General features: G+C 32.7%; 4 protein-coding genes across 5 annotated transcripts; 2 read left to right on the top strand and 2 right to left on the bottom strand.

Annotated features, from left to right (window-relative positions):
• Positions 1-3055: 3055 nt before the first annotated feature.
• Positions 3056-5935, bottom strand: LOC103832235 (trehalose-phosphate phosphatase B). The gene is made up of 11 exons (XM_009108210.3): positions 5587-5935; positions 5358-5498; positions 5197-5268; positions 4972-5067; positions 4819-4875; positions 4608-4709; positions 4065-4142; positions 3886-3955; positions 3722-3792; positions 3467-3559; positions 3056-3372 (listed from the first exon to the last, which is right to left on the bottom strand). The coding sequence occupies exons 1-11, from the start codon at positions 5881-5883 to the stop codon at positions 3313-3315; spliced, it is 1137 nt and encodes a 378-aa protein (XP_009106458.1). The 5' UTR covers positions 5884-5935; the 3' UTR covers positions 3056-3312.
• Positions 5936-10938: 5003 nt separating this feature from the next.
• On the top strand, positions 10939-18177 carry LOC117126730. Of its 2 annotated transcripts, none has more exons than XM_033275705.1 (2): positions 10939-11141; positions 11330-18177. In XM_033275705.1, exon 2 carries the CDS (start codon positions 13398-13400, stop codon positions 14652-14654), a length of 1257 nt encoding a protein of 418 aa, XP_033131596.1. In that variant the 5' UTR covers positions 10939-11141; positions 11330-13397; the 3' UTR covers positions 14655-18177. The 2 variants fall into 2 exon arrangements, with proteins under 2 accessions (XP_033131596.1, XP_033131595.1); XM_033275704.1 differs by having other exon boundaries at positions 10939-11242.
• Positions 18126-20786, top strand: LOC103832234 (endoplasmic reticulum-Golgi intermediate compartment protein 3). Its single transcript, XM_009108208.3, has 13 exons — positions 18126-18385; positions 18464-18537; positions 18608-18691; positions 18763-18843; positions 18920-19000; positions 19072-19164; positions 19395-19574; positions 19647-19714; positions 19792-19843; positions 19936-19989; positions 20110-20202; positions 20294-20360; positions 20491-20786. Exons 1-13 carry the CDS (start codon positions 18244-18246, stop codon positions 20580-20582), a joined length of 1161 nt encoding a protein of 386 aa, XP_009106456.1. The 5' UTR covers positions 18126-18243; the 3' UTR covers positions 20583-20786.
• Positions 20787-23220: 2434 nt separating this feature from the next.
• Positions 23221-25013, bottom strand: LOC103832233 (ethylene-responsive transcription factor RAP2-4). The gene has a single exon (XM_009108207.3). The coding sequence runs from the start codon at positions 24535-24537 to the stop codon at positions 23551-23553; it is 987 nt and encodes a 328-aa protein (XP_009106455.1). The 5' UTR covers positions 24538-25013; the 3' UTR covers positions 23221-23550.
• Positions 25014-25287: the final 274 nt, after the last annotated feature.

The following is a 25287-nucleotide window of genomic DNA, read 5'->3' as shown; positions in this document are numbered from 1 at the left end:
TTAAAAAATTAGGACTAAAAATTATATGATTTAAATTTGAAATAAAACATTTATTCATTTATAATAATTTTGAAATGATTTTATATTAAAACTGTAAAAGTACACATAAATTATGTTTACAAAAAAATATTAAATTAATTATTTTTAATACTTCATAAATAATTGACACAATATGTTTCAATATGTGCTATATCTTTAATAAAAATCTCAATGCATAAAGATAATTTATAGTATTATTTTTGATATTTGTATATTTATAACTCAATATTCGTTACTATTAATTTTTTTTATTTTATATAGATTAAAACTATGGTTTTATATTTTATTGATATACATTGTATTTTTTTTTAAAGCGGAAGCGAGATTCCAAAACGGAATCATAAGCTTCCAGCAGGTTTTTAAAGAGAATATTTTAGAAACGTTTTGGAAGCGAGATTCCGCAAGCTTCCACAAAGTTCCGATTCCGATTCCGGTTCCGAAGCGGGAAGCGGACGTCCGATGAAGCTTCCGTGCAATGTAGCTTCCATGGCTTAACAGCAAGCCCTAAGGATTAATAGTGTAATTTATTTATTATAGATGAATTGATATAGTTTTTTTTGCTTAAAAACATGGTCGGCCCTGAGATTTTAGGGACCTATGAAAATATTTTATGTAAAAAATATTTTATCAGTTTAGGAGTCAAAAAAGATTATTTTTGGAGGTTTATATCTATATAATTTTTTAAAAAATTTTTGGGAACTTGCTGCAAATGTTTCACATAGTATTGTTCAGGGCTGGTTCTACTTAAAAGATAAATTGATATAGTTATGATGACTTAAATGCACAATTTTTAAACAAGTTACTGTTGCTAATTAAAATCTCGTGGCTTTAATTAATTATCTCAGATATCTGGAGACGATTAGTTCATTACAAAAGTGTTGCAATGAAACAAAATTTGTCTTAGTAATTTGCATGTTCTTGATCTGCATGCAACTTGTACTTTATACTTCATCCCCCTGCATTGTGCAAAAATAGTCTTTATTTATGACTTCTTATCGCATTGTCCAGATCGTTCAACAACTTACTTACAAGTTACATGTTTATGTTATTCAGTTCTCTTTTTTTTTTTGTGTTGTGCAGTTCTCATCTAAAAGTAATTGGATAACTACTGACCCATGCATCGTACGCTCATAGCTATCATAATCTATCATGGATATCTTTATATTGATATTATCATGAATATATCTTGAGATGTTAATTAAAATATATATCGGACTTCGGTTTAACTAGAGCTCCATTGCATGCAATACCCTTTGAAATCACGTGTTTGTTTAATTGATAGGGAAAGGGAGTTTTTTTTCTGTCAATATTCGTACTAGTCTATTACATTTCCAGTTGCTAATGTTACAATGTCTAATTAAAATAGTTGTATTCAACGAAAACTATTTATATATAGTCGTAATCAACATGACACTCTTATCATGTTAAAAATGACAGTATTATCAACAATTTTATTAGTTTTGGCTTGTGATTCTTGATTTAGATCAGGGATCTTTTTATATGTTTGTCTACAACAATATTGTTTAAAAAATTATTAAATATTTTTAGTTAATGAGTGAGTGTCCATGTGTGTAAGCGGAGCAAGGATGAGCCTGACAATATATTTATTCCTCTGTCAACATATATATTTGGATACATACATATATTTCAGAAATTATACATATTCTTTTATATATTGATACCGATGGTAGTGGAAGTTAAATGTACTCAATTTTTTTTCTTTTAAATGTTCTCAATTTATATAGATGTATTTCATATATGTATATATGCACACATGAATGAGTAACGAAATTACGAAAAATTGAAACTCCACACAGATGTAGATACAACAAAAGTCGTCCAAACTAATATTCATTTTGTTGGGAGATTATTGCTGCGTCAAATTTCCCTTGTTTTTCTTCTCAGTTCCCACACCTCAATCCCAACAGTCCAAAATCCCTAACCAGTTAATGAGCTTACTATATATGGATACAGTTGTGAATGATAAATGGCTTTTTTTTTATTATAGGTCCTTGAGCAGACCCCACGTTAGCTTTTGATACTTCAAAATATAGAGAGAGTTAAGCCATCTATCATTTTAAAAACTCAAGTTGGTAATCCGACATATATATACAGTAAACTCTAATACTATTTTGGTATTTCATGAATTTGTTGGGTTTATGGTAGTGTGTTCCTTCTGACACCCAAATTCATAGCTATGATTGGTTTAAAATGGAGTAAAGTGGTGAAAAAATAAAAGTAAGAAAAATGCGAGCGCCAATGAGAGTAATAAAAGGAAGAAAAGAGAGTATAAATTGTAATAAGAAATAATATGAAAAAGCAGAATAAAAGTTTACTTTCATTGTAACAAGTGAGATTATTTACTCCATTTTCACTCGTATTCAGCTTAAAGTGACTGAAATACTTTTTAACCACATTTTTCTTGATTAGTAAACATTAAGCTGAAAATAAAGTAAAATAAGTTTACTGTAAAACATTTACTCTAAAATGACTATCCAGTCACACTCATAGTATTATATTTGCATTCTACTTTTTAGTATTTATCAAATTAATAGACAATATCGCTTTTCTTTCACTGCAAAATAGTACTTTCCATCGTATTTAATACTACTTTCCTAAAAAGTTATTTAAACTTAATTTTAATGATTTTATATCTTACTTACAATACTTAGTTGTATGCATATGTATTCATGATGTGTTAAAAATGCATATGTATTCATGTGATTTAAATGATTTAAATGATGAATGAATTAGTAAAAGAGAAATACTCTTATACTAAAGAAAGTTTTTGTTCAAAAATTAGTATACAAAGTGGAAGATCACCAAAATATCTTTAATAAAAATTAAAATAGTGTATTTGAGTTTGAGTTTAATGATTAAAATTTAGGGTTTAGTATTTAAGAGGTGGAATTAACATTATGGGATTAAACAGTAAAAAAACAGCAAAACAAAATGTTTGTTAAAGAGCAATTAAAAGATGTTGAATTAGTTATGCGAGGGTGAAAAACGAAGAAGATAAATGAGTGGAAATGATATTAATTGTGTTTTCTTCATTTTCTGAATCATCACACGAAATTTACAATTTCTCGATCGATGTAGAAAAGTAAAGATGCTTCTGGCCAAGACACCTCTCTAGGTAAAGTTCCAAAAAAACACCCTCTAGGAATCTAGTACTAGTACTAGTTTTTAGAAGGATGTCTATATATACCGATTATTTTCTCCTCAAGATTTATAAAATAAACTCAGGTGTTATTAATGTTGCATGTTTGTTTTTCAAGCTTCCCCTACTGTCTTCCTCTTCCACTCTACTAAACGCCTCAGAAACTCATTAACCTGCAAATAAAATGGGTTCCCTTAATAAATAATTACCAATCTAATTATAGTAGTTTCAAATATTTCATCAAAGGGGTAAGACTAATTAATTTACCTGAGAAGGGTCTTGGAGAGAGTAAGAGGCATTGGTTTCCTTTGGAACTTTTGAGACTAGAATCCCAAAACCTTGTCCCCGCTCACGTAAAACCTATCGATTTATATGGTTAATTTAATTTTTTTTTTGACATCTATGGTTAATTTAATTACTATGTCAATATCAGTCGAACTGCAGAATAAAAGTAATTCTTAAACCTAAAATTAATAGTAGTTGATGGTACGTAAACGTGTTAATAACTAAATGTCACCATACCTTAAACGCATCTTCGTCGGTACGGTCATCTCCAATATACACAGGAACAACATCTTCCGACTTTTCAAACCCTATTTTAATCAGACCAAAATATAAAGAATAAGCAGATATAACATATCCCCCTCAATAAATAGATATTATCAATGTGAGTTCTCTTCTCTCACCTAATGATTTTAGCAAAAAATTGAGAGCCTGGCCCTTGTCCCATTTGATCGTAGGACGGATTTCAAGCACCTGGTTTTACAAGGAAGTAGATTAGTGATGGTTATTCTATTATTATTCAACATAAATATGCATATTTAGAACTGGTTTAACAAAGAAATAGATTAGCGATCAATTTTACCTTTCTACCTTGGGTTAGTTTCAGCTGTGGATAATCAATTAGAACTGATTTTACTTGTTCGGCTAATCCGGTCCATCTCTGTTAGAAACAAATAATGTACATAAACAAATAATTATTAGACACTTTATGGAAAGTAGCGTTGCTGGTAAATATCAGTAATGCGGTGCCCACGATAACTATAATTATATAATACTGCTGGTGCTTGTTTTTTTTTAACTGCAGAGTGAAGTACATAATTCATTTTTCAAGAAATAAGACTGTTCTCTTTTCACTGCTTTTTGATCCTAAAAATGCCTCGTATATTCGTGACAAAAAAATGCCTCGTATATTATTTAACAATTGCTTTTTTTTTGCGCAACACAATTGCTTTTATTTTATTTTTTTTTTGTCGACAGATTGCTTTTATTTTCTCTCAAAAAAGAGAGAAGTGAGACTGTTAAGTTTTTAATGTATTTTAGGTAAAAAAAATAGCATTAAGCAATTTGGACTATTGTTCAAAGAAGAGAAAAGTCTTGTTGTTTTAATCATCGTTTTTGTTCTTACTTTCTCATCAACACGTCGAAAGTGTACGGACAGACAAAACTTGTTGTTCTCCACCATAGCCCCAGGGATCCATTTTGTCTTTTCCTCTAATATCTTATACACCTGAAATTATATATAGGCAACGGTTAATATTTTAATTACTGTTTAGCTTTCACTCTCCTTAATTCGATTATTTGTGTGAAGGGAAATAAAAAACAATCTCAAAATGCACCTTCTCGATCATGGGTACAAATTCACGAGCAGGTTGAAACAGCACTCCTTGATTACTCTGTGACCATTTCACACCAAAAGAAAGAAATAAGTATTTTTAAAATCAAATCGATATTTTTATTGTGTATCAATATTTTCTGCATTGTTTTCTCACCTCGCCACCATAAGCATATTCGCTGGTCGGGCCTTCAATGTCCATGCCATGGCTTCCAGCGTAGTAAATCTCATTGAGTTTGACAAAACCACGAACCTGAAAATTAATACATAGTTAATGTTAATATATAAACTTTGTCAAAAAATACATTAATAATATAGAGTATTATATGCATTTTGAAAATATATTAAACCGTAGTTAAAAAATAGTAAAAATGTAATGTACCTTATCAATGGATCTTCCAGTGACTATAGCAGTTGGGAAGTTTAGAGCCACATTTTTTACAACTTCTCGCATCTGTAAAAAGTTGAAATTTATTATTAAAATCCAAAAATAATTATTAAACCACAAAAATAATTTAATTAACCATGGAACAGAATAAAAACCTCATGTGTTATGTAAGCTTTGTCAGGATCTTCAACTATGGGAGAGAGCGTCCCATCGTAATCAAGAAACATAACAATTTGTTTCCCTTTTGCAGCATTCACAATCTCATCAAACATATTTAAAGCCGATGGAAATCGAACCTAAACAAAGAAAAACGAAACCACAATGAGATACCAAAATCTTGAAATGGGTAATCTAGATTCATGGTATACATATAAGTTAACGTACGATCCAAGATGCTTTATGGTCGTTGTCTGACACAGAGTCACGTGAAGAGGATCTGAGACGTGTAGGAGAAGAATCACGCATGGAATCGACCCAAGATGCAATCTTACCAGCACCAAGATTGTTCTTGTTGATGTTGTTGCTGTTTTTATCGGCTGCTTCGAGAAGCTCCAAGAACTTATGACGAGGAAAGGTAAAGTAAGTGGGAGGAGAAGAGAACAGGGGAGAGTTAGAGACAGTGACGGTTTTCGAACCCAAGATGGCTTTTCTGTCGGAGACGATGACATTCTGGTTCATCATATTTCTCACAAGTGTTGAGAACGAGAGGCGAGGCAGAGGTTAATAGAGATGTAAAGAGAACGAGAGAGTGTGAGGTGGAGGAAATGGGGAGGAGAAGAAGAGAAATTTATAAGGAGAAGTGTTGAGAAGAAGAGTTTATGTAATGAGAGAAAAGAATTGGAAAAAACTTCATCTATCATTTGTGGCTCCCTATGTACCTTTTTGGCCACATTATGCTCCTCTCTCTTTCTCTGTTTTTCAGCCTTTTAATTCTCTTTTTAAAACTCATTGTTAAATAATTATTTAAGTTTTATTTTCAGGAATCAGCTTTTTTTGTTTTAATGCGAGCTATGTTATGAAGCTGCTTGATTAATTCTATTAGTTAGATTTACTTGAGTGTTGTTTTGGTCAAAAATAGATTATTGATTTAGCTTAATAGCAAGTAGCTAGTCAGTTAAAACTAAAAGTTTCCATTGTAATACGCTGCAAAAACTGATTATGGCCAGTATATAGTTACATGGGTAGATAAACGGTTTGATACCAAAAATAAGGAAAAAGATAAAGAGGTTAGGCTTGTGTGGAAATGAATCTATTGGAATGGTCAGTTTATATGTTCTTTTAAAAATATTTTATTTTCCAAGTGTTTTGTGTTTTGAATATGAAGTCTTAGGGTAAAATATAATTCAGTGAATGTAATGACTCAAAAACGGCTGGAAATGTTTTATATTATGGAATCACTAACCTTATGCATTCAAGATTATACTCAATTCCTAGAATACACACCACCGTATTAATAAATCCAAAAACTTGATCAAAAACTATATCTCTACATAATCTCGGCAAATCATATCCGATTTATATTCGTAAATTTAACAATCACGAAAAGGTTAAACTTCACCGAAAGCCATTTCAACACACTGAAAGACTTGTTTTAGATTTTTAACCTCTCGGTGACCACTTCATAATGTAATACTTCTTCCGTTTAAAAATAATGTATATTCTAAAGTTTTTATACTTATTAAGAAAAAGCGTAAACTTTAACAATAAATAGATTGTTTTCCGTGTTTAATTATTTCTTATGATTTTTAACCAATAAAACTTCAGTAAACATAATTAATATTTTTGAAATTTACAATTTTTCATTATTACATACATTGAAAAAAAGTAAAATATGAATCTTTTAGAAACAAAACATTTTCTAAAACATGGATCATTCTAAAACGGATGAAGTATATATTATATATGCACACATCTGTCCTCATCAAACATATATGAATATGTAATACAATTACACAATAAATGTGTCTATATCGGAATTAATAGAAAAGATGACATAATACAATTTTCTCTTATGAACTTTGGTTTGTTCTTCATTTAAAACTTGTTTTTGATGGGAGATTAAGAGGTCAAGTATTATAAGAGCATCTCCAAAAATACTCTCTATTTTAAAGTTTTGAAAACACTATATTTGAAATTTCAAGGTGTTTTTCTCCAAAAACAAAACTTCAAATTTAATTACAAAACTATTTTAATTTATGCTATAGTCCTCATATTTGTCATAATTAATATAAATCCATAAAACTTTCATAAATAACTATCACATATATAAAAATACTACAATAATATTAATTAATAAAATCTTACACTAAAATATAAATTATAAATAGATATACATGTTTAAATATTAAAGTACAAGTAAAATATCACATTATTCCATAAAATTATTTATGTAATGTTCCATCTTCAATTACACAAAATTTGTTAGGACAATATTTTAGAGGTTCCAGAGCAAATTTACTAGACTTTTAGTATTGTTGTAATATTTTAAATTTGTGTAATAATTATTTCTTCATGTATCTTTTTTTAAAAAAAATTATTAAGTTTCTTTTGTAATATTCTTGTTGTCTAATTACAGTTTTAAATATTATAAATTTTATTTTAAAATGTTTATTTAATTTATCTGTAAAATTTGAATTTATAAAATAAATTTAAAATATTGATAATATACAGAAGTTTTAAAGATTAAAACGAGAAATGAGAAAATACTTAAAAATCATAAATATGATGTGTAATTAATTATAAGGACCAACATGCAAATAATAATATAAAAATTTAAATTTAGAGTTTTGAGTAGTAAAATTTTGTATTCAAATACGAAGTTCACTCCTTAAAACTATAAACTTGAAGTTTTTAAAGTTTTTTTGGAAAACAAAAAAATATATTTGAAATTATATAGTTTCTTTTAGAGATGCTCTAAGAGAATGAAATCAGAATATTTCATCCTGAAAAATAACAAATGCTATTGTAATATATATTTTAGGGGTAAATATATACTAGATCGAATTATTTAGGTTCCATTAAGTCTATTTCTGTTTTTAGTATACGTTTGGTTTTGGTTTTGTATGGAAAAGCAACACAATTCACTAATTAAAGACGCAGTAAATAAAATGAGCACACATAGTATGAAAGTATATATATAGCTTGCATGTATATATGGGTTAAATTATATAGTAATGCAACCAAGGATATGGCTATGACAAATTAAGGTTTAAATGTTGTCGTACGGTCTTAGCCATCACATTATAATATATAACCTGCAAAAACCATAGCACACAGATGCGTTGGTTAACCAAACTAGAGGAGATGAAAATTCTTGTTTTGGGCACTTTAATAGGAACTTTTAAACATCTTTTAAAGTATAACTAAACCCCGGAAAGCAAAAAGAAATAGAGCGAATATATGTACTAGAATGGTGAACGCCCACAGGAACAAAAACGATCGCACCCAAATCTATCTAACAATTTTGCGGTATTCAGCCAAAACTATTAGCTATAAACTCTACAGTTTTGTCATATAATAAAAACCATATAATAAAATTCAAGTGCATAACTTTTCTCTTTCATTGGTTCTCATTGCAGATGCATGCCCATGTTCGCATTCTACGTACGGCTCCACTCATTATATACAAAGTAATACTATACGCGACGGTTGTTGTACTGCTTTTTAAATCATCATTAAATTACGTGTAATTGATGTTTGAATATAGTTTCATAACTAAAGACGACAACATGGGTCAACATTCTTGACTTTTGTTACTTGAGAATCCACAAAGGGCACGAAACTAGAAGCCCTTTAGATTTCCTGTTCCGACGGGGACAATAACCTAAGTATTTTATTAATTTTATTTTAATAAGTTAATTGTTCCATTGTATTTTAGTTAATTTGTACACATAAACACAGTCACGAACACATGGACTGGAAGTTTCCGATCCTTTTCGTGCTGCTACCAAGACGTTGTGCGGTGTGGTTTGATTTATTTTACTTTATATTTGGCGGCGGTTAGAGAAAAGCTAACTTCGGCATAGTTGGGTTCATGAACTAAATCACCATAACCTAAAAGTTCATTGTAAATAGATCCATTTACCAAATTATATTTCCGACACGATATATATAATTTTCGATTTATATGTGTGTCGCCTTTTAAATATACCATTAATTTTCTATGAATAGTCCATGTCCCTCTAAGAAAAAATATGTTTCCAAAATCAATATTGTAAGCTGAACTGGTACTAAAAAGTCTGAGACTTGGTGATCGAATAATAAATGGATTAGTTTGAGACGCTAACACATTTCAAACTCGATACACATGTTGCTTAAAATTAAGTTACAATTCAGAAATGCTTACACATATATGGATTCGTGCTTACAACCTATTTACATACATAGAAAAATCGTCTATTAGTAGAAATTGCGTTAATAAGGATGTATACAACATTATACTCCATATATTTCATAATATAAAATTTTATATTTTAGAAAATTAAGAATTTTACTTTTCTTTAGTATCACTAAAATATAATTTAAAAGTTTTTAACCAATCATTAAAATTACTGTAAATTATAATTAGTTCAATAGTTTTCAATAAAGTCAAAACTAACAGAGAAATGTTAAAACATTTTATATGTTAAAACATCAAAGGTCTTTAAGCATCATATATTATGAATCAGAGTGAATAATGTAAAACTTGAACCATGATTAATTTTGTTTGTTAAACTGTTAATACCATTAGTCTTTTTTTAAAAAAAAATGATTCTTTTTGTGAAAATGAGAAAGTTTATGTTAATATTTTCAACATATATTGTTAATGGTAGACATTCGAAATGAACTTATGAACTTACAATGTAGGTTCTCTTAACATGAATTTTTTTGTTAATTATTTAAGCAATCTTAATTGGATTCTGATATATATGTATGAACAAGTACTAGAACATAACAAACATTATAAGAATAATAGGTAGACACGTAAATACATCAGAACTTACAAGTTTTATTATAAAATGAGTGAAAATTAGGAGAACTGCATTGAGATTATGAGCAGTGTTGTTTGTTAATTAGTTTTTTTTGGTAAACAGTTTGTTAATTAGTTAGATTTGGAATGGTACATTATGAACACAGAACACTAACAAGGATTACGTGTATGGTTTGCCAATTAATAGAGATTACAATATACAAGCGTTTGAGTTTATCAAACGTTTATATTGTTTCAAAATTTAGGATTTTCATTGGAATTAGATTCAAATGGAAAAAACTTAGGCTGCTAAACCATTTGTGAAGAAATATAATTAATTTAAGGTGTAAGTTGATTAATTCATTTTTATTTATGAGATTTTAAATTTAGTCGGGGTCCCCATTTCACAACGAGGACTTGGAATATCTTTCCCATTAAGGAAGACTTCTGTTTTTCCAAAAAGAATTGCTCGCATGGTCGACGCAGCCATGCAGGGTGGGCCTTTCTCTTCTATAACTCATTTTGATAATTGATAAAAAGATCTAATCTAATACTATAAAGAAGACTATTCTCTTCTTCTCAGCTTGCCACGTCACTAAATCGAACTCTAACAATGCAACACGTGTCCGTGCTCATGTTATACTCTGCGTTTCATTAAAACTTGATGTGGGCTGGTGTTTTCAATTACGGTTTTGATACAGATAATAGGCCCATTTCAAAATCATGAGAGATGCACGCCGATTAGGGTTTCTGCTCTTCTTTTCAACGACACCAAAACAGTTCCCAAACAAAAATGATGGAGTTTCGAGGTATCTCTTTGTTGATCTTCGATGGCGTCGTTCTGGTTACTCTCCTAATTAGATGAAACGCTCCAAGTTACAGATCCATAGCCTTTATGACCTTCTTAACTCCAAAGACCGAAATGAGGCGCGATCTGACGTTGAATGCGAGTTTACTCTCTGTGATGCGGTGTAATCTACACAATATAAAGGTTAGCATCCTTCCCTTGAACCTGTGGGAAGAGCTTTCGTAGTGTTTGGTTTAATCGCCGGTGGCATTGCGGAAGTTCAATTCGTCGGCACCGTTTAAATGGTAACATGCTTTCTTATTGTCGGTGTGGTGGTGTCAGCCTCTCCACACATTCAAACGCATGTTATTGACAATCAAATTATGATGCAGGCTTTCTCTCAACATACAGAGTTTCCATAGTTATTGTTAAATCTTAATCAAGTCTGAAGATACCATCACCGTCCCTCTCAGCTGCTGGAATGTACTCAGCTTGGTTGGATGGAGCGTCTGCTTGGTTGGAATTCAGAAAGTTCTGCTCCAAAGGAACCTGCCTGAGGAGAGCAAGGTAAAGAATGTGATTGCTCACGCTGGGTTGTAAGAGACAGTCTTAGCTATTGGAAATCTGATTCTCAGATTTTTCAGCTGCAAATCTCAGACCGGTTTCTAAACACCAAAACAGCCTTTGGAAGACTTTCTTTTGTTGTGTGTTATCCTGGCGGTGATGGGCCTACGGATCGCTGTGGTGACAGTGCAAAGGGGAGTGTTGTCGGGTGGTTATCAATTCAATACTATACAATTCTTTGGTTACGAAGCTGTGTAAGAGTATATTGTTATTATATAATGGTGAAAGAGTCAAAGTTGATGCTCACTGGAAGGAAATGAAGTAATGAAAAAAAAACTTGACTAGATGCAAGGAACAATAGTTTTCTAAGTAGCGTTGAAATATTATCAATAAAAATAAAAGGATAAAACAAACAATGTTTATTTGATAAGATTTCTAAACAATAAAGAGTGTTAAAGATTCGGCAAATAAATTATTTAGAATGTACATGCTACAGAATATTGCAAAGTTTTTTTGTTTTTTTTTGGGCTAAAAGTAAATATGTGTTGTGTTGATTTAAAATATTGCAAAGTCGTTATGAAAAATGTAATATCTGAAGATACCATCGAAAACATTAAAACATTAAATTTTAACACATTTCCAACAGTTAAAAATATCAATTATCTTATATTATAAATGAATATGCTAAAAATGTACAATAATTCTTTTTATCAGCTACAGAAAACAGTTAAGAAATTTTGTAACACACATCAAATGTAATATTAACCGAAATTCAACATTTTATCTATTAAAAAGTATTATACATGCTTATCAACGTCCCTACCACAAATTATAACTAATTAAATCAAGTTGAAGCCAATATCTAATACTCAATATTCTTTGTTCCAAAATCTTAATAATAAAAATGAAAAAATATTAGCAAAAAATTGTTTACTTTTAATTTATTTTTTAAAATCATTTAATATTAGTTAAGTTTATTAAATATTTAATTTGATATTGTAAATTTGAATATATACAATCGAATACACATTTAAAAAAATAGATGAAAGTATTTTTAAAACACGTATGTGTACCTAATAAATATGCATAAAATCATAAATGATATTTTTTTAAAAATAAAAAGCAGTTAAATGTTATATGTAGATTTATTATTTATGTCATTCAGATAAAAATATATCAAAGGTGTAATAATATTCATAATATATACTAGAAAATTATATGCATCATTAAATTATATATTATTAAAAACTAATTTAAATTTTATAAACAATAAAATATAATTATGAAAGTAGTTTATATAATAAATAAAATATACAAAATTATAGTTAATTTAAATTAATAATGATATGAAAATAAAAATATGTCTTTACATAATCGAACAAAGAAAAAAATATAAAATAGTCTGACAACAAACAAAGATAGAAGAAATGAAATTAGTTGATTTATACGAAACAAATAAGTTATAATATATATACTAACATAATAAAAATATAATACAATATTATTAAAAATCACAATAATTATATTAGAAACCTATTAAATAGTAACAAAACTGACTTGAAAGAAAACAACTTTAAAAATAATGACCTGTATAAAAAATCATTTTAAAACAAAAGTTTTAAAAAATTATTTAATTTTTTGCCCGCCCGTAGGGCGGGTTTACCCTAGTAATATATATAATTATTTCCTAGTTTACTTTGTGGTTTTACTCTATGTTTTCCATTTTCACAAATTAATAGTAACTATGTTTTCAAAAGAAAAATTCCATAAGAATGGATTATATACATTTCAAATAATAGATGAACTGGGTTAGAAAACATAACCACGCTGCCGCCGCTCTTACATGGTGAGGCCCATGGCCACCGGCGTCGGGCCCTCAATTTCGTCTGTGTTATAATGTATTCTCTCTTCTTCTTCGTCGTCTTCAACATCTGTACTCGTACTGTCGTCGTCTCCCACGCCGCTGCTCCCTTAGATCCGCTCGTCATCACCTTTTCCCCTCCAATCCAAGACACTACCGCCTCCCATGTTCCCCTCCTCGCTACCACTCATCCTCTCCGAGCGAGCAGCCCCTCTCTAGTCATGCCTAGTGTCAGCTCGTTCATCGTCCTCGCAGCACTTCCGTTCATGCTCGTCTCCGCTGGATCTTCAGATGGCTCGAACAGCTTGGTCTCAAGCACCTCCATGAAGACCACCGGTGGCCCTGGCGTCAGCTCCTCTGAAGGCCACTGCTGCTCCTCCGTACTTCGTAACCTCCACAACGACTGTTCCTCTGTTTGGAACATCAGTTCTGAGAGTTGGATCTCTCGGTTAAAAGATCCTCGCTGGGTTCAGCTCCACCCATCCACGTCGACATCACTCCCGCTTCCCTTCATCGCCGCCAACGAAAAATCCACTGCTGTCTTGTTCTCACACCGACAAGGCGGAGCCGTCACCACCACAACGTTGAGTTCTCTGCTTAGGTGCTTCCTCATTCTTATCTTCAAGCCGCTCACGCCTTCTTCGGAACAAGTCACTCTCAGACGAGAGGTCGCCCCACCACCACAACGTTTTGTGCCTCCAACGCCGAGATGCGAGCTCACCGGCGATTTTGACACAGCCCTCCAACGCCGAGACGCGAGCTTCACTCCACCTTTCTGGGCCTGGGCTTTAAACAGCAAGGGTTCTAGCCCATTTCATGACCCAAAAGGACTCTCGAGTGATCTCCCACCACAATCTTATCCGACGTCATTCTCACGGTTCGTTTCAAAGTCAAATATACCTATGGAATTGGAGATGACAACGGTATCAACCGTCTCACCAAACAATATGCTTTCCGGCACAGTTGAGATTCACCTAGTCTCCCGGATTATAGCTGATATTGTTTGTCTAATGGACTGCATAGTCACATCTAGCTTCTCAATGAGCTCATCAGTGTTGGTATTCACCAACGATTTTCAAACCCGATCTTTAGGGTCCCCTCTCATCGGTTCATGTACCGATTTTAGTGTGTTCTTGGGAGCATCAGTTTTAGGGTTTCAAGTGAAGTTTGTCTCAGGGTATCTTCGTCCCTTAAATACATCTATCTTTTATTGTTGTACCTTTCGTTTTCATCTAGCCGTTGAATTCACTTCCGGTTGTAGCCATCTTAAACCCGCTGGGCATTTAGTTTAATATAAAAGCTTGTTGACCAAAAAAAAAAAAAGATGAACTGGGTTTTTTTAAACATTTTATTGGTCCCCACCGAGTCACAATAGTGAAACCACTGTTTTGATTATAACTAACTCACTGCCTTTTATTGTTTTTTTATTTAAGATTTTATTCTTCTCTTCCAAGCTTTTTAGCAGTTACAAGCCGGCTCGGTTCTTTACATGTTTAAAAGGGGAATTATATTTAATATATCATGCATAATGAATTTGGTAAATTGCCTAAACTTTCTAGACTTGGGAGAGATCTATGGATTAAGCGATGCCTTTAATTTTAGACTTTTCAGTTTTCACTGTTAAATCTCAAGTCAAGTTCAGAAAATTGGATTGGGAGAGTGACTTGTTCTAATATTGTAGTTGATAGAATCAAAATCTCTCTTTTTTTAATCGATTCCATTGATTCATTATCTAGAAAAATATACGAATATTATCGAAAAATAACTCTCTGATTCTCACGGTTATAACCAAATTTTAATGTAAACATGCGATGATTTTGTTGTATCAGATTCGATTAAATACAATACTAGTTCTTTTTTATTCTGCTTACAAATGCAAAACATGATTAACTCTCAAATTTCAGCAAATGCACTGCTACGATGTTTTGATAGCAACAATATTTAAGTTTCTCTAAATTAGCCAAGGTATTCACATTTTTTTTAATTACTAGATTGTAAATCAGTATTTGGCTCATCTCCTACTATATACTCCCCGATGCTATCAAAAGAAAATTATTATAGAAGAAAAAAAACACTGAAGGTTTGTTGGTCCCTTCGATGGAGCATAGAGTCACATTCCAACCGTCTTGCCCCCAAGAGTTAAAGGAGCTCATTTGTATATTGTTCTTTCTTCCAAATGATCAATTCAATGTTAGTTCGATCGGTTGGTTTAAAATATATAATATCATCATTTAAAATGATATAGTGGTATCAATAATTAATATGTATTTGAGTAATGTGAACAATATTCGACACAAATCTTTTTACTTTGCTGGTAAACAACAACAAAAAACAACAATAAAATGTAAAAATTCAGATTTATTAATTTTATGTAATGTGAAGCAAACTTTGATCCAAATTGGAAAACACAACACAATTCGGGAAAATTGGGATTTTCAACATATATCGACAATTCAAAATTATGAAGTATAGCATGATGAAAACCGCTGAATTTTACTATCGCCGCGTTCGAGATGCTATTATGCGTTTATGTATGCCGCCAACTTTGAGTTTTTTTTTTGGTAATCAAACATACAAAGCCAACTTTGAGTTCACCATCAATTACAAGGTTTAGTCTAAATACATGCATAGTTGCATACGATCAAATATTTTTAAACAACCAATTGAAATTTGTTGGGTAGAAAAGCAAAAGCGTTTCTGCACGTATAGATTGTTATTAATATTGTTAATATTCAAGTAATTCATGCATGTATTAACTGTATGAATAGCTAGATACTCTTTGACTAATAGTGGCCGGTTATATAGGAAATATGTACTAATTTATCAATATAATTATTTTACGTTAATTGATATGTTGCATGCACACAATTGAGTATTTTATTTGAGTAAGAAAATTAGAAAAACAAAATGTAAAGACATGTGAAGACACATGTAATTGGTTTGGTACATAATTTTTTTTTATGAAAGATATAATTAACTATTAGAGTTAGGTCTGAATAGTGTTGCCAACTTATGACTTAAACCGACATGGAAACCCTTCTAGTGTTTTAGTGAATCGAGTACAACTCTAAACCACTATTGATATTTTCTGTTACTAAATACTTTTCGATTTATGTCACTTGTCCAACATACTGTATTTCTGAGTATGCATGTAACATTTCCAATTACTTTTCAGTTTTTAACGTACATACTGGTTTCTAATTTTTTTTTTAATTGTGCTATTAGCTGTGTATATATTGTGTAACATGTTAGAAGTGTCTATACAGTACGTATAAGAGGTGTGAACCATGGTGACTTAACAATACCAAACAGAAAACTTTTCCGAATGCACCCACCATTGTATTGATTCTGTCTTATATAATATTTATGGAATGTATGGTATTATTCAAAATCACGATTTAAGGTGATGAAGTTTCTACACAAAAACTGTCACGTCCCGAAACATTTTTTATTTCTTAGCCTCGTCCCAAGAAAACTGTTGTGCAATATATATAAAAAAGACATCAAATCGTGAAGGTGAATCGCAATACGAAAGAGTATTCACATATCATATTTGTTTATTCGATACTTTATAACTACAAATCTTATATTGCCAATATTTTTTGTTGTATATGCAGGTTCCCAATATCTGCCACGAACGGGTCGTTTTTGCTATGCTTACTTAAATGAGAATATCCGATAGGCAATCGTACTTTGAGTTCTTCTGTGGGGAGGCAAACAAATATATTATCCTTCCCATAAATTATACAGTTGTTGACAAAAAAATAGTTGGGATAGATTAATTAGCTTATCAAATTTTCGATTTATTAATTAGTGGATACATTTGTCCATATTACGGAACACACTAAGCTCTTTGTCATACCTAATTAAATTTTTATCCTTACTACAAAAGTCTATCATGTAACGTCAAAATCTTCACCAAATACTTTGATAGGTTACTTTATAAAAAGTCCATAAATTATCAACTATTTTGTTAATCTGGACTCTTTTTTTCTATAGTAGTGTATATATATATATATATAACTTAAAAAAAAAGAATATATAACTTAACTTTTGAGGAGAACTCACTCATCCTTTTTAAAATGCATGAATCCACATAACTTTATCAAACATAGACAAGATGTGATAGTTCATTAAGGAGGGACTCTTTTTTACTCTTTTACGTAGATTGGAGTTCATGTGCTCATATGTTCTACAAATCTTTGGCTTATGAAAGAAGAAGACATTTTACTTTGAATAAATAGGGAAAGACTAACGAGTAAAGCTGAAAGATTAATGGAAAAAGGCTTGGGATCCGCTGACTTGTTTGTTACTTTTGCCCAATAATTAAGGGGTTTCAATGCTAATTTCGTTAGGACCACCATAAGCCCACTTAAAGCCCATCTTAGGACCCACTAAAACATATTTTGCGTTGTGAAACATCGGCCTTGTGATGATACATCTCAGGACCCACAATAAGCCCACTTAAAGCCCAAATATTATTTTTATTTTTCCCTCGGTACAAACCGAGTTTAGTGGACCAGACAACGATTAAAATACACCTTCCATTTAAATTGCATTTTAGATTTATTCACAAAAATTAATAAAATAATTAATTTTATATATTTATTAAATAAAAATATCATTACTAATACATTTTAAGGTATTAAGGTAACAAAACGGGAAGATGGGCCTTTAAGATAATTATGCTTAAATTCTATTATCTGGCTAATAATAGCACATAAGCCCATTAATCTCAGAAATATTAAAAAAAATGTACATAAAAAGCATACATACCACACCATACCATATACGAATACGACCCTCGTATTTAAACAATATAAAATAAATATTCACTAGATCGTGAAAAAAAAGCCAAAGCCTTTGTTGGTGGTGGTGGCAATGGCTGGCGTGATGAACAGATTGAAGAACTTAGACGCTTACCCCAAGATCAACGACGACTTCTACAGCCGCACTCTCTCCGGCGGCTTGATCACGCTTGCTTCCTCCCTCGTCATGCTCATCCTCTTCTTCTCCGAGCTTCGTAAGCTTCTTTCTTTTTTTTCATCCAAATCTCAGTTTTGTGACAGTACCCATGAATAAAGTTTGAATCTTTGGTCAGGACTTTATCTCCATCCCGTTACTGAGTCTCAGCTCCGTGTTGATACATCAAGAGGAGAGAAGCTACGCATCAATGTTAGTAGACTTTTAGATTGAAAGTTTCTATCTTTGGAAAGATGACTTTCTATTTTTGTTTGATTTGCAGTTTGATGCGACTTTCCCTGCTCTTGCTTGTTCCATTATAAGCCTTGATTCGATGGATATTAGTGGAGAGCAGCATCTAGATGTGGTGTGTTGTTTTGTTTTGTTTAGTTTTTTTTATAAAAAAGTCATTGATGTGTTTAGTTATTTGAGTTGTAGAGACATGATATGTCTAAGAGGAGGTTAGATGCTTATGGGAATGTTATTGAGACGAGACAAGATGGGATTGGTCATACAAAGGTTAGAAGTCTTTTTAAGGATTGGGAAAGATTTCGTTTTTTTTTTTAATTATGTGATTTTTTTTTGGTTCTTTTAGATTGAAAATCCATTGCAGAAACATGGTGGGAGGCTAGAGCATAATGAAACTTATTGTGGTTCTTGTTATGGAGCTGAAGCTGTAAGTTTCCTACCTCTCTTTGCTTATGGTATATTCGGAATCTAATTTTCTGGTTGTTAATGCTTTTGCAGTCAGATGATGAGTGTTGTAACTCTTGTGAGGAAGTTCGGGAAGCTTATAGAAAGAAAGGTTGGGCCATGACAGACCCTGATATCATTGACCAGGTGTGGTCACTTTGTTTTCGTAATAATGTAGTAACTAGGTGCTTTATAGAGGACTAGCGACTAGACGGATTATTGATTTATTTTATATATATTCTAGATGATCTAGTTGTAATGATATGGTAGATGATCTAGTTGTAATGATATGGTAACTAGACGCCTAGCGCCTACTATGGATTATTGATTTATTTTGGAGATATTCTAGATGATATGTATGTGTTTGTTGGTGTCAGTGTAAAAGAGAAGGTTTTGTGCAAAGGGTTAAGGAGGAGGAAGGTGAAGGTTGTAACATATTCGGTTTCTTGGAAGTTAATAAAGTGGCTGGTAGTTTTCATTTCGTTCCTGGGAAAACCTTCCGTCAATCAGGCTTTCATTTACAAGATCTGTTAGTGTTCCAAGGAGATAGTTACAATGTAAGTAGTGAATAACCATTTTGAGTTTATAACTTTTGTTATTATGATGTGTCTGACCCATTGTTGCATTAGATAAGCCACAAGGTGAACAGCCTGACCTTTGGTGACCGTTTCCCTGGTGTAGTGAATCCCTTAGATGGGTAAACAAACCCCTCTTCTTGTGACTCAGTTTTACAAAATCATCTTATCTTTCTGAAATTTATTCTTGGTTTCTTAGTGTGCAGTGGACTCAGGAGACATTGAATGGCATGTATCAGTATTTCATCAAGGTTTGTCTCTACACAGCCATCTCCACGTTTTGTTATGTTGGGATGATTGTAGATTTGATTGGTGTTTCTGTTTCTTTAACTCTGGATTGCAGGTTGTACCTACTGAGTACACAGATGTTAGAGGCCATGTTATTCAGTCAAACCAGGTTAGGAAACTACCTCTCAGATCAGAGCCTCTCACTTGGCTGTAACTTATCCTTAAACTGCTCTGACTTTTGTAGTTATATTATCTAAGAATTGGGTTTTGTGGTTTGGTACTTTTGCAGTTCTCTGTGACAGAGCACTTCGAGAAAACGGAAGCAGGACGCACGCAGTCACTGCCTGGTGTTTTCTTTTTCTACGATCTTTCTCCAATTAAGGTATCTCGGAATCAGACACTGGTGTGTGTGAATACTTGTGTTATTAGTTTATCCTCATTTCTAACATTTTACTTTTGAGTGTTGTTGTCAGGTGATTTTTACAGAGCAGCATGTGGAGTTCTTGCACTTCCTCACCAATGTTTGCGCTATTGTAGGAGGTGTGATTGATCTCTCTCTCTCTCTCTCTCTCTCTCTATCTCTATCTCTTATTCAATCAAATGTACTTTCTTTATACATGTTAGAATCATTAAACGTAACAAATGTTGGTTTATTGTTTGTAAACTGTAGGCATTTTCACGGTTTCTGGAATCATTGATTCATTTGTATATCATGGACAACGGGCGATAAAGAAAAAGATGGAGATTGGTAAATTTGGCTGAGTTAAATGCAAAACCATTGTATAAGGATCAAGAGGAGCAGCTCAAGAAGCTCCAAGAGTGTTGTAAGATTAATTTTGAATAGAGTTACAGAAACTAATGCTTTTTTTTTTCATTCAAAGTCATGATTACCACTTTTTAAAATGTTCATAGTTGACTATGTTTCTATTATTTAATACTGAAATATATTGGTTTCAAACACAATCATTGAGTTGTTTGTCTAAAGTTGAAATCTAAATAAGGATGGGTATCTACTAGAATGGATACAACTACTCAGATTGGTACTAGTTTTTATTCAACACTACACGTTAAGGGTAAGAGCATCTTATACATACACTTTAATTTGGGCTGAGAATCCCATTTGAAAATCTTCAGTGATGGTGCTCTAATAATAATGGTGTTAGAGAATTGAATGCAATGTTTTAAAAGTTCAACTACTTTTTGTACAAAACATGGTTGGGGAAATGCATGTGAAAGAGAAGAGAAATGGAGTGTGAACATAATCTTTGGTGGGCTCCTTTGTTCTTGTGTTTCTTTCAAACTTTCCAACTTTATGCTTTCCTTTGCGTAATTTGGAATTCTCCTCTTATAATATTTCTACTTGTAATATACTTAATGCTAAGAGAATGCATAGATTCTTCTGTAGATTATTTGAAATATTTACAGAGAATAAACTTTTAGAAAAAATACATGAACAAACGTTCAAATTTGGTTGACGTGCCATCGCATAAACGATATGAGATTAATGTTCTTGTTCATAATGATAGATTGAAAACTGTGTATTATAGTTTTCTTTTCATTACAAATAAACCTAAGATTTACAAAAAAAAATAAAAAATTTACATTTTTGCATGGTTGAGTAAAATAAGAAAATGAATTCAATATGATATCGATATAGTTTGAATATTTAACTTTAGTTTATAGATAACTATTAACTATTATATTATTCGATTTTAGATTATATCTTGAGATTTTCTTTGATTCTTTACGTCCGTATGAAAAAAAAATTAAACATAGTTCTGAATACTTGATAGTACCAACATATTAGTCCAAAACTCTCGTGCTCTGTTACAATATCACTTGCACCCATTTTCTTCTTCTTTTTTTGGTGTTTTCCCTTTATTTCTTCGAGTCACCCACCTAGTGTTGGGAATATGAATCATTATCCGCGGGCCCCGCCTCATTTGATCCACTGCGGGGCGGGTGCGGGTCGAGTGATTTGAAAATTTTGGTTAACGGGTGCGGGTGCGGATTGAGTGATTTTTATGCGGGGCGGGTGCGGATCAGCCAAAATTCAGAAAATTTTTTAAAAATAATTTAATTTTAATTATAAATAGATTAATATTTATTATTTTTAATAAAAAATATTTAAAATATTAAATTTTATTGTTATTTTTAATAAAAATATTTAAAATATTAAATTTTATTGTTATTTTAATAAAAAATATTTAAATTAATAATTTTTAATATTATTAATATTATCCGCGGGTCTAGCGGATCACCCGCGGATTTTAGCAGGGCAGGTACGGATTTCATATTTTCTTCTTGCGGGTCAAGCGGGTCAAATTTTTTGAGTAAAAAAAATCAGTTTATCCGCGGGTTGACGGATCAGCGGGGCGGGTTTGACCCGCAACCCAGCTCTACACCCACCCACTGGTGTACTGGCAGAAATTCATATCTAACTTTTTATAAAAATGTGTGATGAGGATTCGATCATTTTATCTGCCGACTTTGTCTTTTTCTACTTCACTATAGTTCGAATTATTGGTTTTCTTGAATGTAATAATAATAAGTGAATAAAATGATAGAAGATGCTGCACGAAAGTTGCGGCATGGCCGGTCACATCTAGCAACACGCGAAGCTTCACCACTTGTGAATTGTAACGGATAAGAATCATACATAGTTGACATTGATTTCTACTTGCAAAGTTCATCTCCAACGGGACAAACTCCAAAAAACGAAACGTGGAAGGTGGTGAATTATACGTTATGTGGATGTTGTAGATTCCATTCCGCATATAAACAATTGTCAAACATGCAAGAATACGTTAATAGCATAATCAAACCGTTGCGCTACCTATTCTATGCAAACTACATACTTCGTTGAATAATTTTTCAAAAGTTTTCCTAGTTGACAGTTCTGCGGTTTTAACACTTCTTGCCAACATTAGTGGATTGTATATATTGAGGATGTAAAATATGAATGGGAACTTTCGTACCAGTTCGACTAATATGATTTATTTGTGGGTGATAACAAAAACCACTAGCCAACATCAAACATACATTTAGATTTATCTTCGTCGATTGTGAGTTAAGCGGACGAAATATCGTGAATTTGTTTTTAGTCAATATTATTTTAGTACACTTGTTATATTTCAGTAAAAACTGCTTTTGAATCGTAATGAAAGCATTAGCACACAAAATCCTTTAAGCGTTAGTTTTTGAGCGAAAGACTTGTTCATTTTCAAATTTAACTAAAACAGAAGTAGTTGGCGACCCAGCTGACAATTTGAATCATATAAGCAACAACCCGAATCTGTTTATAAAAAAAAACTAAATCACATATTCAGACATTTACTCAAACATCGACGAGTATGTAAATAAGGGCTATGGGAATGAATTCATTTTGTTCAAGAAAAAGAAGGGAATGATTTCATTTTACTAGAAAATTAAACTAAAAAATATGGCATTAAGATAAAGAAAACAAAGCTAGAAATTACATAGACCAAAAAAAGAAAATTACATAAAACGAAATCTGTGGCATGGTCGAAGCATGACAAAAAACCGCAGCTGGACCGACACAGAGGACTAATACAAACACAATATTAACATAAGAGATTTTACCCCACTAATCATAAACATAATTACTCTATGAGCCTCTCCATGTAATTTCCAAAAACTCCATTACAGGCGGCTCCTAAATTCCTATTTTACCCCTATTCTTACCAGACCAAACTATTACACGAACTGTTCAAGACAGGATCGAATCCCAATCTATCTCGTACGACGGATACTTCTCCAACGAGAACGTCTCGTTCCACTGCGGCGGCTCCTCAGTGTCGGCGAACGTTAAGTCCGACAACGGCGAAGAACCGGCGGACTCAACGAACTCCGTCACCGGCGGAGATCCACCGACCGAGTTCGAGTTATTCTCCGCCTTGACTTTCTCCGGCGATGAAACCGTCTTCGAGGCACGTTTCTTCGATGCTTTTGTCATCGTTTTGCCGTTTTTCTCCGCCTCCGCCATGCTCTGGCATATAGCTTCGAGCTTGGCGTCGACGGTGGAGTGAAGCGGTTTGTACTCGCCGAACTCGCCTCCGATGTGGGACCCATTGTGACGCAGGTTAGGGAAGTTAAGCCGGGCGAAATCGCCACGCAGCTTATACGCCGCCTTGTCGTAGGCCAACGCAGCTTCCTCCGCCGTGTCGAACGTCCCAAGCCAGAGACGGGTACGGTTCCTCGGCAAACGGATCTCCGCCACCCATTTCCCCCAGTGACGCTGCCTCACGCCTCTGTACAGCTTCGTCGGCTTGGCCGGAGCACCGTAGGCGAAACAAGATCCGGTGGCACCGGTCTGCTTCATCAGTAACGGCTTAGGGCTGAGAAGGTTCGAGAAGGTGTTGTTGTGGCTCTGATGGTGCATGGGAGGAAGAGGATGAGTTTGGCTGGAAGAGAGGTGGTTGAGCCCGGTTAATGACCCGGTTTGGTGAAGATCCGACCCGTAAGTAAACGGTTGGGTCATGAACGTTGAATAGTCTTCCGGGTAGTAAGCGGGGAAGGTAGGTAGAGAAGGAGGAAACGCAGACGCTGCGGGTTGAATAAACGCAGACGCGAGATAAGGAGAAGAATTGGAAACGCTATTTATATAAGGGACAAGCGCTTCCATGAGTTCACCACCACCAAACGAATCTGGCTGTTGAAACGTTATGCTATTGTACATATTCAAAGCAGCTTCCATTATGATTTTAATTTTTTAAAAGAGAAATAAAATTGAATCCGAAAATATACACCTGATTCTTATCAAAAGTAAAGAACAGGGTTTTTTCAAGAAGATTCAAGAAAATAAAAATGGATCGAAAAGGTTTGAAATAAGCAACCTTGTTTAGATCCAAGAGGAGGGAACAAAAAATAACCCTCGACTAAATCTATGAAAAATAAAAATAAAACTTCAGAAGACAAATCTTTCAATCAAATGTGCAGATAAAAAAAAACACAGTTTCATAAGCTTGAATTTTCGTATGAATAATCAATTAAAATCATTCAAACATAAATAAACCCGGAAACCGATTTTTCTTTTTGAAATAAGCAGGATCAAATGAGAAAAACAATGGCAATTTTTAGCTAACAACTTTTTTTTTGTGGGGGAGGACACTCAGTTTTTTGTAGTGAATTTACTCTCAGCCTCACCGATGGATGCTCTACCCTCAGCAGCTTGGCTCTCGTTATATAGTGGATGTTGCTTCCTCACACTATTTTTCATTTTTTATTCGTATTATCTTCGTTTTATGCATTTTACTATTTTCGATATTTCCCACTTTCCAGAAAAATAATATCCTGGAGAAAATATAAGACTAAAATAAAACTTTGTAACCCACCGAGACTTCTGGTTAAAGTTACCGCATACCGTGAACAGAATAATTACTAAAGAATTCGCAAGCTGAATCTTTTTTTTTGTCAACCAAACTGAAGCTTCGAATGGTGATGATCG

Source organism: Brassica rapa, chromosome A07, assembly GCF_000309985.2.
Source record: "Brassica rapa cultivar Chiifu-401-42 chromosome A07, CAAS_Brap_v3.01, whole genome shotgun sequence".
NCBI lineage: Eukaryota > Viridiplantae > Streptophyta > Magnoliopsida > Brassicales > Brassicaceae > Brassica > Brassica rapa.
The sequence above is the reverse complement of the archived record's forward strand: the minus strand, read 5'-3'. Positions and strand labels throughout refer to the sequence as shown.